General features: G+C 49.5%; 1 protein-coding gene across 2 annotated transcripts in view; it reads left to right on the top strand.

The window, feature by feature from the left end:
* The window catches only part of LOC122541548 (butyrophilin subfamily 2 member A1-like), a 34221-nt gene that overhangs the window by 9164 nt on the left and 7712 nt on the right, over positions 1-17345 (top strand). For both annotated transcript variants that reach the window (XM_043678377.2, XM_087979289.1), the window contains exons 4-16: positions 1089-1373; positions 2593-2712; positions 3009-3035; positions 8360-8386; positions 10100-10126; positions 10285-10311; positions 10616-10642; positions 12473-12499; positions 13140-13166; positions 14716-14742; positions 15284-15310; positions 16322-16348; positions 17215-17241. In XM_043678377.2, the coding sequence (XP_043534312.2) occupies positions 1089-1373; positions 2593-2712; positions 3009-3035; positions 8360-8386; positions 10100-10126; positions 10285-10311; positions 10616-10642; positions 12473-12499; positions 13140-13166; positions 14716-14742; positions 15284-15310; positions 16322-16348; positions 17215-17241 (702 nt within the window). The remainder of the gene's footprint in view (positions 1-1088; positions 1374-2592; positions 2713-3008; positions 3036-8359; positions 8387-10099; positions 10127-10284; positions 10312-10615; positions 10643-12472; positions 12500-13139; positions 13167-14715; positions 14743-15283; positions 15311-16321; positions 16349-17214; positions 17242-17345) is intronic.

Here is a 17345-nt window from a genome sequence, read left to right as displayed (position 1 = left end):
GTTAAGGTTAACGTGCAAGTTCAGTTGGTAGTTTGGAAGGCAAATGTACTGTTGGCATTCGTTTCAAGATGGGTAGAATACAAGAGTAGGGATTTATTGCGGAGGCTGTATAAGGCTCTGGTTAGGCCTCATTTCAAAATTTGTAGGGTGGTTTGGGCCTCTTTTCTCAGGAAAAATGTACTGATGTTGGATGCAGGTCCAGAGGAAACTTATAATGACTATCCTGGGGATGAAGAGCTTTTCACATAGGAGAAGTTGAGGACCCTGGGCTTGTACTGGATGGAGTTTAGCAGGATGGGAGGGGTCTTCAGATTGAAATTTACAGAATACTGAGAGGCCTAGATAGATTTGTCGTGGAAGAGTTGTTTCCACTAGTAAAGGAGACAGGACCCAAGGGCAAGCCTAAGAGAGAAAGTATAACCTTTTAGAACTGAGATGAGGAGGAATGTGATAATCATTGTTACATATGGTTGCGGAGACTAAATCATTGAATGTATTTAACATATAGATGGATGGGCTCATAAGGGGATGAAGGGTTACAGGGAGAAGATGAGAGAATGGGGTTGAGAAACATATGAGCCATGATTGAATGCAGTGCAGACTCGATGGGCTGAATGGCCTAATTCTGCTACTATGTGCTATGGAGCACTCTGGATTCAAATCGGGTTAAAGTAACTTTAGAACAATGCCAGAGAACCATGTTCTGATCCATGCAAGTCAGTGAATTTATAGTGAATTAAAAATTTCTGCGATGTTTATGCAATTTAAAAAGTTGTACTTGACTATTTTTAAAAGAAACTTCATCCTGTGGCCTCTTTGAAGGCCCAGAAACAAGGGTTATTTGTAAAAACTTTGCCCTGGTGTCTAATTTGTTCCCTGGGTAATTCCTGTCTGGACTGTTCCTCTCTCATCTCTCTGAGTGTGGTTTCTTCCTCCCTCCTTGCCCTGACAGATTGTGATCGAACCCTGGTTACCCTGTGTGAGGGGATTATGAAAGCACAGGGCAGCTGCAATCTGACCGAGTGGTGTAGGGAGGCCATGACAGGCTTTGTGGCCTACTCCCCTTCCTGATGTCTCTGTGATTGCAGGTACAGGCCGCCAGCCCAGGATCGAGTTGGAGGGCCAAACGGGCGCTGGCATCAGACTGGGCTGCAGATCCGAAGGGTGGTACCCACAGCCGCCCGTCCTGTGGGTAGATGGAGGTGGTGTGAACGTGACGGCCCAGCAGCAAACCACGTACCAGCCGGACCATCAGGGGCTGTTCACTGTCAGCAACTCCATCAAGATCTCCAAGCACTCCCCCAACAAGTACACTTGTGTCATTAACAATGTGATCCTGAAGGAGACACAGGAGGGTCACATCCAGATCGCAGGTCAGTCATGGTGGGAGAAGACTTTCCCAGATACTCAGCGGGCTGGGGGAAAGGACTTGAATCAAATTATTGAGAAATATAAAAGCCCGAGAAAATGCTGTGATTGAAATAGGCTCCTCATTGCCACTTGTCTCTGACCAGGGCCAAGGTCAGCCTCTCACGGCTACAGCTTGCCCGTCGTGGCAACAAAAAAGGCATTTTATCAGGAGAGAGGGAGTGATGGAGATTTGAGAGAGAGTGAGAGACTGCAACAGAAAGCGAAGGAGAGGGTGTGATGGAGAGAGAAGGAGAGGGTGTGATGCAGACTGGGGGAAGGAGAGGGTATGACAGAAGTGGGGAGGGAGAGGGTTGAATTGAGTTTGCGAAAAGAGAGAGAGGTGATGGACAGAGAGTGGTTGTTGGAGGGAGAGGGAAATAATGGAATGGTGGGTTCAGGAGAGGGAGATGAGTAAAGGAGGAGGGAGGGATGGAGAGGGGAGGGGTGATATAAACTGGAAATGGGGTGTGCCAATGGCTTTGTGTTAACTCAAGCAACTGGTTCATTTTCTCAAAGTCTCCCTTTTTCTGTTTTCCCCCATCCCCATCTCTCCCTTAATATCTTCCATTCTCCCTCTGCCTTTCTCTTTCCCCCTCTCACCCTTACTCTTTCTCCCTTCTCTCCTGTCCCACTTCCACACCTCCATCTCGCACCCCTTTCTTTCTCCATCTCTCATTCTCATCTCTTTCTTTTTCTGTATTTTTTTCCTTCTATCTCCCCATGTCCTCCACCTTTATGCCCATTCTTTCTCTCTTGCTGTCTGTCTCCCTCACTCTTTGTCTCTCTGTCTCCCCCTCATCCTCTCAACCCCTCCACTTGTTCTGTCCCTCTCACTATCTCTCATCTCTCCCCTTCTCTGTCTGTCCCTCTCTCCCACTTTCTTTCTCCCTTCTTCTCCTCCTCTCTCTTTCCCTCCCCATCTTTGCCACCTCCTTCTCCCTCTCTCTCTCTGTCTCTACCTCCTCTTCTCTCTTGCCCTCTCTCTTTTTCCTTTTTCTCTTTCTCCCTCATACACTGTTTCTTCCCTCCTCTCTTTCCTTCTCTCTCTTTCCTTTTCTATCTTTCTCCTATGCTCTCCATCACCCTCCCATCGTCCTCCCCCTCTGTCTCTTACTCCCTTCTCTCACTATCTCTGTCTCACTCTGACTGTCTCTGTCTCTCCTCATCTTTCTCTCGATACAGATTCCTTCTTCCCCGGTGTTTCCGGATGGCTGACAGCGTTCTGGATCCTGTTTGCTCTGATTGTTGTAGCAGTTGCTCTCGCAGTGTGGTACCATCGGAAATTACAGAATAAGATTCAAGGTGACAAACTCTGCTCAAGCTCTCAGAACGTTTTTCAAGAATATTCGTAAACAGAATCTAATAAGTCATTAACAGAAAATAAAACAGACAGTGCTTGTAACACTGCATAGATTAGGCAGAATCTGTGGAGAGAGAGAGACAGCGTTAGTGTTTCGGGGAAATAGGAGTATATTTTTAATGAAGTGTGTAATGAACAGTGTAATGAGGACCCTTTTCATTACGGTCCGACTCTGACTGTATCTCCCAAGGATATGGTGCCCATTGGGTTCATTAATTTATTTGGTTTTCTTTGCCAGGCCTCAAGAAGTCTGATGGTTTTCTTAGTAAGTGATGTTTCTTCAATCTATGGGACATGTGCTGATGTTACACTGGCTCTTACTGTTGAGGACTTTCATACTCCCACTGTGACCTTTACTGTTTCTGTCCTGAGAGGGCTCCGACCCCTCCTGTATGTAACTGATCTTACCAGTCTCCGGGAGGTTCCCTCGGTCAGTTTCTGATCCAACCCTCAATTATCCAGCTGGGGCATTCTAGCATATAAACACTGCCTTGGTACCCGCACCCCCATCCCAAGACACTCCCTATCCCTTTCTGTTTCTTCCTCTCACCTAATTGTCTCTCTGCACTCCCCAACTCTCTACCCTGCTACTCTCTGCCCTCCCCCGCTACTCTTTTCCCCTCCCCAACGCACTCGCTTTCCTCTCCCCACCCCACGCTCTCTCTTTCCCCCCCCCGCGCGCTCTCTCTCTTCTCCCCCCCGCGCGCTCTCTCTCTTCTCCCCCCCCGCGCGCTCTCTCTCTTCTCCCCCCCGCGCGCTCTCTCTCTTCTCCCCCCCGCGCGCTCTCTCTCTTCTCCCCCCCCGCGCGCTCTCTCTCTTCTCCCCCCCCCCGCGCGCTCTCTCTCTTCTCCCCCCCCGCGCGCTCTCTCTCTTCTCCCCCCCCGCGCGCTCTCTCTCTTCTCCCCCCCCGCGCGCTCTCTCTCTCTTCTCCCCCCCCGCGCGCTCTCTCTCTCTTCTCCCCCCCCGCGCGCTCTCTCTCTCTTCTCCCCCCCCGCGCGCTCTCTCTCTCTTCTCCCCCCCCGCGCGCTCTCTCTCTCTTCTCCCCCCCCGCGCGCTCTCTCTCTCTTCTCCCCCCCGCGCGCTCTCTCTTCTCCCCCCCGCGCGCTCTCTCTCTTCTCCCCCCCGCGCGCTCTCTCTCCCCCCCCCCCCCCGCGCGCTCTCTTCCCCCTGCACTCTCCCTTCTCCCCGCTCCCTCCCTTACACCCCCAGTGTCCAATTCCCCCCCAAACTCTGTCTTCCTCCCTGCACTGTCTGTTCACCCCCACATGTTCTCTTTCCCCCCCATACCGTCTCCTTCCCCTATCTTCCCCATTCCCTCCACACTCTCACCCCTCTCTGTCTTTACCTTATCTCTTCTCCCCATTCTCTGCCTTTCCACCTCTCACTTTTCCCTCCTCCACGTTGTTCTCTTCCCGTTCTAATTGTACAGGGATTTGGTGAGATTGGAGCATTGAGTACAGCTTGTCTGCTTACCAGACTAAAGGTGTTCTGGTTGTGGACGTAGCACAATGTCGGCTTATCAGACTGTTGTGTGGGATAACAAGACTTGATCAATTAGATCTCTGAAGGGAGACTAGTTCACTTAGAATTAATTTTTGGAGGTTCAAAGAATGAAGCTGAATCTCTCTACCCCTCTCTGTCTCTTTGCCCCTTTCCACCTGCACTCCTCATTCCATCAACTCCCATCCCATCCCCCCTACCCTGTCCCTCTATTTTCCCCACTCTACACCCTTCTCTCTACTCCTCTCTCTCTCCCTCATGCTCCTCCTCCCCCAACTTCTCCCTCAGTCTCTCCTTCCTCCTCCCCCTCTCTTCCTTCCTCACACTGCCTTTCTCTCTCTCTCGCTCTTTCCACATAGTTCTGCAATTACTTCTTGTCCTTTTTAACTATTTCAGTGATTCCCTTCAGAAGGTTCCTGTTGAAAATCATGGAAAAAAAAACCTTCTGGTACCTCCCTCATGTTTCTGTTTCCATTGTTTTGAGTCCATATCCTCTGTCAGTGACCCTCTCCCCAGTTTCTCTCTAGTTCATTCACTCTGATAACCAGACATTGGGCCCTTCTCCTTTGTCCTTCCCCTTCCTCCTCCCCCTCTTCCACTCTCTCCCTCCTCTACATCTCCACCTCTTCCTCTTCTACTTCTTCTACTTCTTCTACTTCTTCTTTCGTTCCTCCGCTCTCCCACCTCTTCTCCTTCCCTATTTCTCTCCATCCTTCCTTCTCCCTTTTCTCCCTCCCTGCTCCTCCTTCCTTCTCACCCATCTTAAACATCCCACCTCCTCTCCCCCAACTCTCTCCCCCCCTTCCTCCTCTCTCCCCCCCTTCCTCCTCTCTCCCCCCCTTCCTCCTCTCTCCCCCCCTTCCTCCTCTCTCCCCCCTTCCTCCTCTCTCCCCCCCTTCCTCCTCTCTCCCCCCTTCCTCCTCTCTCCCCCCTTCCTCCTCTCTCCCCCCCTTCCTCCTCTCTCCCCCCCTTCCTCCTCTCTCCCCCCCCTTCCTCCTCTCTCCCCCCCCTTCCTCCTCTCTCCCCCACTTCCTCCTCTCTCCCCCCCTTCCTCCTCTCTCCCCCCCTTCCTCCTCTCTCCCCCCCTTCCTCCTCTCTCCCCCCCTTCCTCCTCTCTCCCCCCCTTCCTCCTCTCTCCCCCCCTTCCTCCTCTCTCCCCCCCTTCCTCCTCTCTCCCCCCCTTCCTCCTCTCTCCCCCCCTTCCTCCTCTCTCCCCCCCTTCCTCCTCTCTCCCCCCCTTCCTCCTCTCTCCCCCCCTTCCTCCTCTCTCCCCCCCTTCCTCCTCTCTCCCCCCCCCTTCCTCCTCTCTTCCCCCCCTTCCTCCTCTCTCCCCCCCTTCCTCCTCTCTCCCCCCCTTCCTCCTCTCTCCCCCCCCTTCCTCCTCTCTCTCCCCCCTTCCTCCTCTCTCCCCCCTTCCTCCTCTCTCCCCCCCTTCCTCCTCTCTCCCCCCCTTCCTCCTCTCTCCCCCCCTTCCTCCTCTCTCCCCCCCTTCCTCCTCTCTCCCCCCCTTCCTCCTCTCTCCCCCCCTTCCTCCTCTCTCCCCCCCTTCCTCCTCTCTCCCCCCCTTCCTCCTCTCTCCCCCCCTTCCTCCTCTCTCCCCCCCTTCCTCCTCTCTCCCCCCCTTCCTCCTCTCTCCCCCCCTTCCTCCTCTCTCCCCCCCTTCCTCCTCTCTCCCCCCCTTCCTCCTCTCTCCCCCCCTTCCTCCTCTCTCCCCCCCTTCCTCCTCTCTCCCCCCCTTCCTCCTCTCTCCCCCCCTTCCTCCTCTCTCCCCCCCTTCCTCCTCTCTCCCCCCCTTCCTCCTCTCTCCCCCCCTTCCTCCTCTCTCCCCCCCTTCCTCCTCTCTCCCCCCCTTCCTCCTCTCTCCCCCCCTTCCTCCTCTCTCCCCCCCTTCCTCCTCTCTCCCCCCCTTCCTCCTCTCTCCCCCCCTTCCTCCTCTCTCCCCCCCTTCCTCCTCTCTCCCCCCCTTCCTCCTCTCTCCCCCCCTTCCTCCTCTCTCCCCCCCTTCCTCCTCTCTCCCCCCCTTCCTCCTCTCTCCCCCCCTTCCTCCTCTCTCCCCCCCTTCCTCCTCTCTCCCCCCCTTCCTCCTCTCTCCCCCCCTTCCTCCTCTCTCTCCCCCTTCCTCCTCTCTCCCCCCCCTTCCTCCTCTCTCCCCCCCCTTCCTCCTCTCTCCCCCCCCTTCCTCCTCTCTCCCCCCCCTTCCTCCTCTCTCCCCCCCCTTCCTCCTCTCTCCCCCCCCCTTCCTCCTCTCTCCCCCCCCTTCCTCCTCTCTCCCCCCCCTTCCTCCTCTCTCCCCCCCCTTCCTCCTCTCTCCCCCCCCTTCCTCCTCTCTCCCCCCCCTTCCTCCTCTCTCCCCCCCCTTCCTCCTCTCTCCCCCCCCTTCCTCCTCTCTCCCCCCCCTTCCTCCTCTCTCCCCCCCCTTCCTCCTCTCTCCCCCCCCTTCCTCCTCTCTCCCCCCCCTTCCTCCTCTCTCCCCCCCCTTCCTCCTCTCTCCCCCCCCTTCCTCCTCTCTCCCCCCCCTTCCTCCTCTCTCCCCCCCCTTCCTCCTCTCTCCCCCCCCTTCCTCCTCTCTCCCCCCCCTTCCTCCTCTCTCCCCCCCCTTCCTCCTCTCTCCCCCCCCTTCCTCCTCTCTCCCCCCCCTTCCTCCTCTCTCCCCCCCCTTCCTCCTCTCTCCCCCCCCTTCCTCCTCTCTCCCCCCCCTTCCTCCTCTCTCCCCCCCCTTCCTCCTCTCTCCCCCCCCTTCCTCCTCTCTCCCCCCCCTTCCTCCTCTCTCCCCCCCCTTCCTCCTCTCTCCCCCCCCTTCCTCCTCTCTCCCCCCCCTTCCTCCTCTCTCCCCCCCCTTCCTCCTCTCTCCCCCCCCTTCCTCCTCTCTCCCCCCCCTTCCTCCTCTCTCCCCCCCCTTCCTCCTCTCTCCCCCCCCTTCCTCCTCTCTCCCCCCCCTTCCTCCTCTCTCCCCCCCCTTCCTCCTCTCTCCCCCCCCTTCCTCCTCTCTCCCCCCCCTTCCTCTTCTCTCCCCCCCCTTCCTCCTCTCTCCCCCCCCTTCCTCCTCTCTCCCCCCCCTTCCTCCTCTCTCCCCCCCTTCCTCCTCTCTCCCCCCCCTTCCTCCTCTCTCCCCCCCCTTCCTCCTCTCTCCCCCCCCTTCCTCCTCTCTCCCCCCCCTTCCTCCTCTCTCCCCCCCCTTCCTCCTCTCTCCCCCCCCTTCCTCCTCTCTCCCCCCCCTTCCTCCTCTCTCCCCCCCCTTCCTCCTCTCTCCCCCCCCTTCCTCCTCTCTCCCCCCCCCTTCCTCCTCTCTCCCCCCCCTTCCTCCTCTCTCCCCCCCCTTCCTCCTCTCTCCCCCCCCTTCCTCCTCTCTCCCCCCCCTTCCTCCTCTCTCCCCCCCCTTCCTCCTCTCTCCCCCCCCTTCCTCCTCTCTCCCCCCCCTTCCTCCTCTCTCCCCCCCCTTCCTCCTCTCTCCCCCCCCTTCCTCCTCTCTCCCCCCCCTTCCTCCTCTCTCCCCCCCCTTCCTCCTCTCTCCCCCCCCTTCCTCCTCTCTCCCCCCCCTTCCTCCTCTCTCCCCCCCCTTCCTCCTCTCTCCCCCCCCTTCCTCCTCTCTCCCCCCCCTTCCTCCTCTCTCCCCCCCCTTCCTCCTCTCTCCCCCCCCTTCCTCCTCTCTCCCCCCCCTTCCTCCTCTCTCCCCCCCCTTCCTCCTCTCTCCCCCCCCCTTCCTCCTCGCTCCCCCCCCTTCCTCCTCGCTCCCCCCCCTTCCTCCTCGCTCCCCCCCCTTCCTCCTCGCTCCCCCCCCTTCCTCCTCTCTCCCCCCCCTTCCTCCTCTCTCCCCCCCCTTCCTCCTCGCTCCCCCCCCTTCCTCCTCTCTCCCCCCCCTTCCTCCTCGCTCCCCTTCCTCCTCCTCTCGCTCCTCCTTCCTGTGTGCTTCTCCCTCCTCCTCTCTTCCATTTCCTCCTCTCCCTCCCTTATATTTTTAAGACTTTTTACAGTCGGGGAGCGTGGGTGATGTGATTTGGGTGGCGCACGTTGCTCTGGGATTGGGAAAGGGATAAGTGTGAGTTGCAAAGTGCTGCCACTGATTTAATGTTTTCCTTTGACTCATTACAGAACATGAAAGGCTGCTGGGTGACATGGGTGAGTTGCTGTTTGAAACATAAATGTGAAGGGAATGGGAAACCCAATGATGTGGAAATATAGTCACAGCATTTGAGAGAAGAACTCTAATCCTAGGCCTGGTGATGTAACGGTTAACAAATAGTTTGGGTTTGAAGGTCTTCATGGCATGAATAGTAAGAAATATTTGCTTTTCTGTAACACCTGTCACATTCTGAGAATATCTCAACGCATTTTATCGAAAATGATGTGCAGAACAAAATGAGAAGCCAGAGCAGGAGTCAGCTGGAGCAGGTTGAGCTGTTCCACTGTACAGCCTGATCTTGGCGGATTGACTTCTCTGCAATATCTCACGTAAAGAGCCTACATTTTTATTTTCCTGCATTTTTGATTGATGAGGCAAAGAATTCAGAAGATTCACAGCCCATAGATTGAGGAGATTTCTCCTCATCGCAGACCTGAACGGGAAGAAAGGTTTTCAGAACTGTGGGTGGGTTGGCATTGAGAAGCGAAAGGAGGACGAGACTGTCGATATGTTCTGCAAGATGGAATAGTCAGGTTTTCTCCATTACAAAGATGAGTTTTATGTCTTGAATTAATTGTGGTTCTATGATGAAGTTTTGGCTTAAAGTTCCTATCCAGGGTTTGGGGACTAAACTCCAGGTTGACACTCCAGCACAGAGCTGAGGGAATGCTGCATTGTCAGAGGAGCTGCCTTTTAGATTAGGCTTCAATATGTGGTCTTTGAATGAATGGAAGCACATGCTGTGTCTCTAAGAAGAACAGATGAGGGCTCCCCAGTGTCCTGGCCAATATTTATCATGCGATTAACATCGGAGGAATGAAATGATCTGGTCATTGTCCTGGTTACTGTTTGTGGGATCTTGCTGTTCACAGGTTGGCTATGTAGAAGAATACAGTGCAGAAGAGGCTTTTCAGCCCATCAGTCTATACTATAATGCTTCCTTTGTGATGAGATGTGCCTTTGAGAGGGATTTGTTCTGTCCTGGTTCTTGAAGAGAGGAATTGTAAACCTGGAGCCGAGGTGTCTGCTGCATGGACAGCAGAGTAAATAGCTTCTTCTTTAAAAAATTAAGCTGAAGAAGCCCGAGCACATGGAGTCAGGCTCACAACGACCCAGCGTTTTAGTTTTGCTTTCAGTTGTTGAAGTTGGGGTTTTGGAGTGAAGCTACGAGATACAGCTCTCTCTTAGTTGCTACTAAAAGCTTACATTCCCTCTCTCTTTGCTGCTGGATTCATTCTGTTGGTTCCCCTTCTTCTGGACTGGAGGAGGTAGCAAGTGTGGAAAAACTGTTCTGCTGAATTTGCCTTCGCCAAGAGTGGGTTCATGGGATGCTGCGATATTGGAACAGTTGGTGTGTAGTAGTTAAATAGTATTTTATTAGGTCTTCAAGAGAGATAAAGTTGTGCCAATTCTTTGTTTTGAGTTTGCATTTTATTGTGGTGTCGGAATAGTGTTTTTCTCAAAGCCTGTTGGTTTGACCAATCAAGTCACATTTACAAAGAAGGGCCTTACACTTGCCTCTAAATAAAAGTTCAGCTCTACGTTATCTTTTTATATGTTTGAGGAGGCTTGGTCTGGTCCATAACACATTAAATAGACAGTTCTGTTTCTATAAAACACTGGAGGACATATGGTCACTGTTAATTAAATCTAAATGAATCCTCTGTATTTTTCACCATTTCTTACATGGATTATTTTTAAACTTTCAGAGCAAGAGAAGAGAAAGGTGAATGAAGGTTAGTAATCAGAAACCTGGGGATGCTGGGGACGGTTTCATTCAGACCCTGATTGTGTTTCTGTGCAGTTTCAAGACTGGAGTCAATTTCAAACCGAGATATTGCAAGGTCACTTTATTGTCATCTCATTGAGGTGTTTTCACGTTTTTTTTTAACAGAGCATCAAAGACTGCACCAGGAGATAGGTAAGAACATGAAATCAATTGGATAGAAGGGAGTTGTGGGTGGATTATCCCCAGAGCAAGACAGTGGGAGAGTGTTGGGAAAGCGGGATGGTAACTCTGACTGGGACCAGATTCTAGTGGGACAGAAACAGTTTTGGAACAACGTAGAACTCATTGCAAATCCCCTGATGGGTCTGCCATAAAGCAGGTGCTGAGTGAAGGAGTGGGTTTGGGCCTCTGCCTTTCTGGGAGCAAGAGGAGGACAGACTTTGACCTGGTTACTGTCGACTCAGGATCACATCGTTGTTTGTTTATTCCATTTCAGAGAACGCGAAGCAAGCAGGGAAAAAAGGTGAGTTATGTGAACACACGTTGTTTGGATTGTAATGTTTCATTTCAGCATCAGCCCGTCTGAAGACAAGTTAACAGGTTTGTAAATAACTGTTAATGGCCATATCACCCAAACTGTTCCATCAAAATGAACATTAAATTGTAAATGAACATTAAATGATGTGAAGTGGATGAGTTAATTCAGTCACTTCTTCACTGTGAGCTGGTTATGTTCATTGATCTCAGAACTGGGATCCTTGAGAAGCAGACTTTCCAGGAATTTCTTGAGTTGATGCGAACAAATCCCGGAGCTGGGAATCTGTGGATATCTAGAAATACACTCCTCTTTAAATCACTATTTATTAATATTGCAGCAAGTCTGGTGTGTTCACTACTTTCCAAAATGCTCACTGATCGAAACTGCCAGCAAATGCTAGGACAGACTTAGCATCAGTTTTAAGAGGCACTGGATTTATGAGGATAGAGTCTAATCAGAGAGTGAACGGCAAAATTACTCTGCAGAGGGTGGCACGGTGGCCCAGTGGATAGCACTGCTGCCTCACAGCGCTAGGGACCTGTGTTTGATTCCAGCCTCGGGCAACTGTCTGTGTGTACTTTACACATTCTCCCTGTGTCTGTGTGGGTTACCTCCCACAATCCAAAGATGTACAGGTTAGGTGAATTGGCTGTACTAAATTGCCCATAGTGTTCAGGGATGTGTCAGTTAGGTGCATTAGTCAAGGGTAATTGGTCTGGGTGGGTTACTCTTCAGATTGTCGGTGTAGATTTGGTGGGCTGAAGGGCCAGTTCCCACACTGTAGGAAAGAAAAGATTCCTATGATTTTGTTGTCTTTGCAACTTTGATAAAAAGGCTCATAAAACCTGAGCAGGATGCCTGGAGTTAATCACAGGCTTCTATTCAGAAGGAAGATTTAATCTTCCCATGAACACACACTCCTCCTGCTCCCTGAGATTGAGTGAGTTACACATTTTTTTATCAGGACATGTGTTTGTGAATCAGTCATTGATTTCATAATCGATTCTCTTCACAATTCTACAAATAGTCAAATAACGTCTCCCATATTTCATTATTTTCTAGTCATTTCTAGTCTTTGACATTCTGATGTGAGGAAAAATGCATTCCTGACAACACAGTTTCATCTCATTCAACACCCTCTGACTGGGCTTTCACAGTCTAGCCTGTAAATTTGTGGCCATCCAGCACTCTATGTTTTCACTAACCCCTGTTCCACACCCATGTTTGTAGACCTACATTGGCTCCTAGTTGAAAAATGTCTCCATTCTTAATTTCCCACTCAATCCCCTCATGTCCTTGCCTTCTCTGCTCTGTAACTCTGACATTCCTGTGCTCCTTTAATTCTAGCCTCTCGCATACCAAAAATTATAATTGTTCCTTCATTGGAGAGAACGGTTTCAGTTGCTTCAGTTCCAAACACTACACCCCTACCCAAATCTCAATTTCCTTCTTTAAACACGGTCCCATGAAAACCTCCCTCATTGATAAAGCCTTTAGTCATCTGACCTAATACCTCACTGTGTAGCTGATATTTTTAAATGTAATATTTGAAGCATTTTGAGATGTAGTTGAAGAAAAACAGACTCTCTAAATGTATACGCAATGTATTATCTGATAGGTGAGCAATGCTATGCAAGAATTACTCATATAATAATTATTTTTAAAAAGTTTTTTTTTGTCTAAACTTAAAAATATCTCTGAGAAATGATTTCAGGGATTTTTTTCAGTGACATTTCTGCTACAACCAATGATCTGATTTTACATTGCTTTGTTCTGCATATGACAAATTTTGCTCTTGTCTGTTTTTCTCTTCAGAATGTGAAGAACTCCAGCAGTTGTATGGTAAGAGATCATTTCCAAAGCATTTTCTCTCTGGGTTTGGGTTCGCAGCTCATGTTCAGCACAGCTTTCTTCACCAGCATCGCATTGGTCATGAGAAACTAAAGGCAATGTGGCGAACTACCCCAAGTTTATTCCTGGTGCTTTCAGCTTAATGGGTTTAGTTTTACTGGATATACCAAAGTGTTTGATGCCAACAGTCAGAGGTAGCTTTGTGCTATATCTACTCCGTATCTGCATTTCCTGAGAGTATTTGATGGAACAGTAAAGAACAAGAAGATTTACATTGTTCCTAACTATGCTGTACCTCCTGGGAATTTTTGATGGGGGTGGTATAGACAGACCTTCAATCTGATTCTAACCCTGTATTTTCCCTGACCCAGGAGTGTTTGATAGGATGGTTTTGAGGGAGCTTCACTTGATATCTAATTGTGTTATGCTGGAAGTATTTAATGGGACAGGGTAGAAGGATAGTTTTTATCCTGTACCTAACCTGGTGGACTGGGTAATCTCATCACTGACCTGTGCAGGGCGAGGGTAGACCTGGATAATGTTCACCACATTCATTCCAGAAGCCTTGCAAGTGGTGGCATCTTCTAGAAGGTTCTATGCTTTAACATCTCTTTCTTTTCCTTTTTTACAGAAAAGAAAATGGCCATCATTATTGCAGGTAAGCAGGGAGCTGAGGAATTTCTGCTGGAGGAGAGGGACAGCAGATGTGTTATCAACTCTGGTTTGATGCACTTCTGGAGGTTTGGTCACATGACTTTGGTTGTGAGGAATTGGAGGAACAATCAAACAGGCCTTCCCCATCCCTCACTTTTTTTTCCCTCCAAACACCTTAATTATACCCCCTTGTGATAGCCATTTCTGTCCTAAAAAATCTCTGACTATTCACTCTGTCTCTGCCTGTCATCATCTTGTGCACCTCTATCAAATCGCCTCTCACCCTTCCTCGCTCCCATGAGAAAACCCTTAGCTTCCTCAACATTTCTTCAAAAGACATGCCCTCCAGTTGAGGCAGCCTCCTGGTAAATCTCCTCTGCGCCTTCTCTAAATCTTCCACATGCTTCCTACAATGAGGTGACCAAAACCGAACACAATATTCCAAGTGTGGTCTAACCAGGGCTCTGTAGAGCTGCAGCATAACCTTGCAGCCCTTAAACTAAATCCCCCAGCTAATGAGAGCCAACACACCATACGCCTTCTTAACAACCCTATCAACTTATTTTCTAAATTCAAAGACATTTAAATAATCCACACATTGTGTAATTCTGAGAGTTCCCATTCCTGGGCAGTGGTCACTTTGACCAAGATATTGACCATTCCTTCCTGGAGAGTTGTTTCCCCGTGTTACTGAACATCTGTTCGTGTTCCAGCTGCTTCATGTCTTCTGGGTTTTGTCTCTACTCTGAGGGAAAAGGCATAGAGTGAGAGAGATGTACAGCATGGAAACAGACCCTTCAATCCAACTCGTCCATGCTAACCAGATATCCTAAAATAATCAAGTTCCATTTGCCAGCATTTAGCCCATATCCCTCTAAAGCTTTCCTATTCATATACCCATCCAGATTTGTTTTAAATATTGTAATTGTACCAGCCCCACCATGTCCTCTGATGGCTCATTCCATACACTCACCACCCTCTGCGTGAAAACATTTCCCCTTGGGTGCCTTTTAAATCTTAAGGTTTAAATGATCTTGTCTATTTATCCTCTTCATGCCCCACATGATTTTATAAACCTCCAGGGAAAACAGACCCAGCCTATTCAGCCTCTCCCTATAGCTCAAATCCTCAAACCTTGGTAACATCCCTGTAAATCTTTTCTCAACCCTTTCAGATTTCACAACATCTTTCCAATAGCATGAACTCTTCACTCCCCAGATGATGCCAATGTTGGCCTGACCCAATGCTTGCCGTGGTATTCAGGTCGATGATTCCTGCTGTAGCTGGGGGTTTGCTGTGTGGGTACAGATGATACTGAGAACCGTCGATTGGATTGGTGTTGCACTATCCACTGCTCCAGTTTGTGGTGGTAGATGCTTCCATGGGCTACTGCTGGTTCCTCCCAGACCGAGTGAGTCTGGCTAATGGAGACTGAGCTCAGAGCACAGAGGTCAATCTAGAGCACAGAGGACAACAAAAGATAGCAGAAAAAGAAGGTTGAGACATTGTGAAATTCAAATTTGTGATTAATGCCTCTCCCTTATCTATTACAGAACATGAACAATTTAAGAAACAAGTTGGTAAGTAATTTAATCAGAATTTTTATTTCTGTCGATGGCCAATTCAAACCAAAGGCAGACTTACTGCAGCTCTTCCACAGTTCGTGCTCAGACTGGGGCCTGTTTCTCCATGTGTACTCAGTCTGGGGGCTGTTTCTCAGTCTCTGCTCAGGCTGGGGGCCTCTATCTGTGCTTGGGCTGAAGTCTGTTTCTCACTCTGTGCTCGAGCTGGTACCTGTTTCTCAGTCTGCGCTCAGCCTGGGGCCCGTTTTTCAGGCTGTGCTCAGGCTGGGGACCTGTTTCTCCGTCTGCGCTCGGGCTGGGGGCCTGTTTCTCAGTCTGCGCTCAGGGCTTAGGGGCCTGTTTCTCAGTTTGCGCTCGGGCTGGGGGCCTGTTTCTCAGTCTGGGGGCCTGTTTCTCAGTCTGTGTTGGGGCTCAGTTACGTTACCAGTGTCGAGGAGCACACATTTTAGCCTTGATTTTCCATTTTATTAATATTGTATAATATCTCACTCGGGTCATTGTTCCATGCTATTGCTAAGTTCTTGATTCTGTCTTACAGATGAAGAGAGGGAGTCGGAGAAAGCAGGTATGTAACTGTGTGTGGGCCTGAAGAGGTGAAGTTCACCTCGACACTGGAGCAGGGAGGGAACTGGGATGGTGCATGCTCTGACAGGGAACAGATTGAAAACCCAGAAGCAGACAGCAAATGCTTCTCTCTCTGCTAATTTTCATTCTCAGTCTCTCTGCCTCACTCGCATTTCATATTTTCTCTCGCTTTCCTCTCCCATTCTCATCTTCTGCTCCTCAGAATCTCTCTATCTGTCTCTCTCTCTGACACCCACACCCCAAATGCTCCCCAGGTTTTCTTTCTTTCCCTTTTTTCATTCATTCTCTTCTGCTCTCCTTCCTCACCTTCGCCTTCTCTTCTGCTAATGTCTCTGCATCTCTGTCTCTCTTTTCCTCCTTGTGTCTCCCCATCCCTCTCCTCTTCCTGCTTGTTTTCTCCCCAGTTCATTCTTTCTTCTGCACCTCGTCACACCTGCTGCCCTTTTGCTTCCAGCCCTATCTACTTTCTTCATTCCCTCTTCGTCTTCCTATATTCTATCTTCTCAAAACTCCTCCTGTATTCTTTCTCTACTTTACTCTGTCTGTCTGCCTGACTGTCTCATTCTCTCTGCCTCTTTTGCTCTCTATCTTTATCTATCTATATCTTTCTATCTCTCTATCTCCTAATCTCCATCTCTCCCCTGCCCCCCCACCCCCAATCTCTACATCTATCTCTCCTTCTTTTCACAAAATGATTGGTTAGTGATCTAAAACAAAGAAACTCAGCAGTCCAGGGAACATCAGTTGAAAGAGGAAAAACTAAGTTAATGTTTCAAACCTATTTCATTGTTTTTGTACCATCTCCTTGTAAATCACTTGGTGCCCGAAGGCAGTATATGAACACAGGTCGGTTCATTTTTTGTTTGAAATCAGCTTTGGGAAATAACTACTGATAATAAAATTTGTATGTGTTGGTAAGTGTATAGTCAATTGTTTATTTGAAGATGTCAGCTCTTTGCTTTAACCATTTCTGATCATTCCTTATTCACAGAATATCAGAAGCTACGCACTGAATTTGGTGAGTTAGCTGTCAGTAAAAATGTGCCTTCATCTTCAGCTCAGCTGCAGTTAGTAATTGAGCATAAAAAAAAAAACAGGTTCAAGTCTGCACCATGCTTTCCCTCAGTTGGGTGTAATAATCTGGGATTGACTAGTCTCCCTCCTGGTGTTACAAATAACTTGTTTACTGAAACAGATTTCTAGACAGAGCTGCAGGCACTCATGAGAGATTGAACATCTAGAGATCATCATGTCTGTAAACGGCAACTTTGTAGAAAGTGATCTGGGCCTCCTCATTTTTAACTAAAATTATAGAGTCTGGATTCACTTTGAATTGATCACGTCCCAGTTAATAAACGTGGATTGGGTATTTACTTTGCAGCAGGAAGACAAAGCTAGCTTTTATAAGGTGTTGCTGGGCAATGGGTCCAATTTTCGTCCCTTCAAATTTCGTTCAAGATGGAAACTCAGGCAGTTCTATTGCAGGAGGCTAATCCTCCAGTGCTTCTCAGAAAATATACCCTTGCGTGTTCTTTACCAAATATGAAAATATTGGTGGGAGTTGAGCAGGGAGCTTCAGTTAACTTGCTCTGTAGTGCCACTAGATGGCCAGATGTTGCAATCACAGTCTGACTGTTGATGTAGAAAAATAGAATGGGAACTGCTAGCGCAGGTATTTGTTGATCAGAAATGCTGGCAATAGATCAGGACTTCACATCCTGGCTAGATTTTCTTAATAATACGTTAGTTATTGCTGCCATACTTAAAATGGATTTGGCTTTATTCTTTAAGAAAACCCTGGCGTGAAAGCAAAATTTGTTGATAGTGTTAAGTATATTGAGTGGGTTTTATTCACACATTTTTCTCTTCACTGTTTCATTTCAGAGCAATGGAGACCTCTGGTCCAGTCAGGTATGATACCTGTGTGAATGCACATTGAAAAGAATCTTCAGTTGTCATTTGTACAAATGATTTGGATATGAATACAGGAGATATAGTCAGTATGTTTACAGATA

The sequence above is a fragment of the Chiloscyllium plagiosum genome, unplaced genomic scaffold (assembly GCF_037043375.1).
Source record: "Chiloscyllium plagiosum isolate Xiang-an unplaced genomic scaffold, Cpla_swu_hap1 HiC_scaffold_35, whole genome shotgun sequence".
NCBI lineage: Eukaryota > Metazoa > Chordata > Chondrichthyes > Orectolobiformes > Hemiscylliidae > Chiloscyllium > Chiloscyllium plagiosum.
The sequence above is the reverse complement of the archived record's forward strand: the minus strand, read 5'-3'. Positions and strand labels throughout refer to the sequence as shown.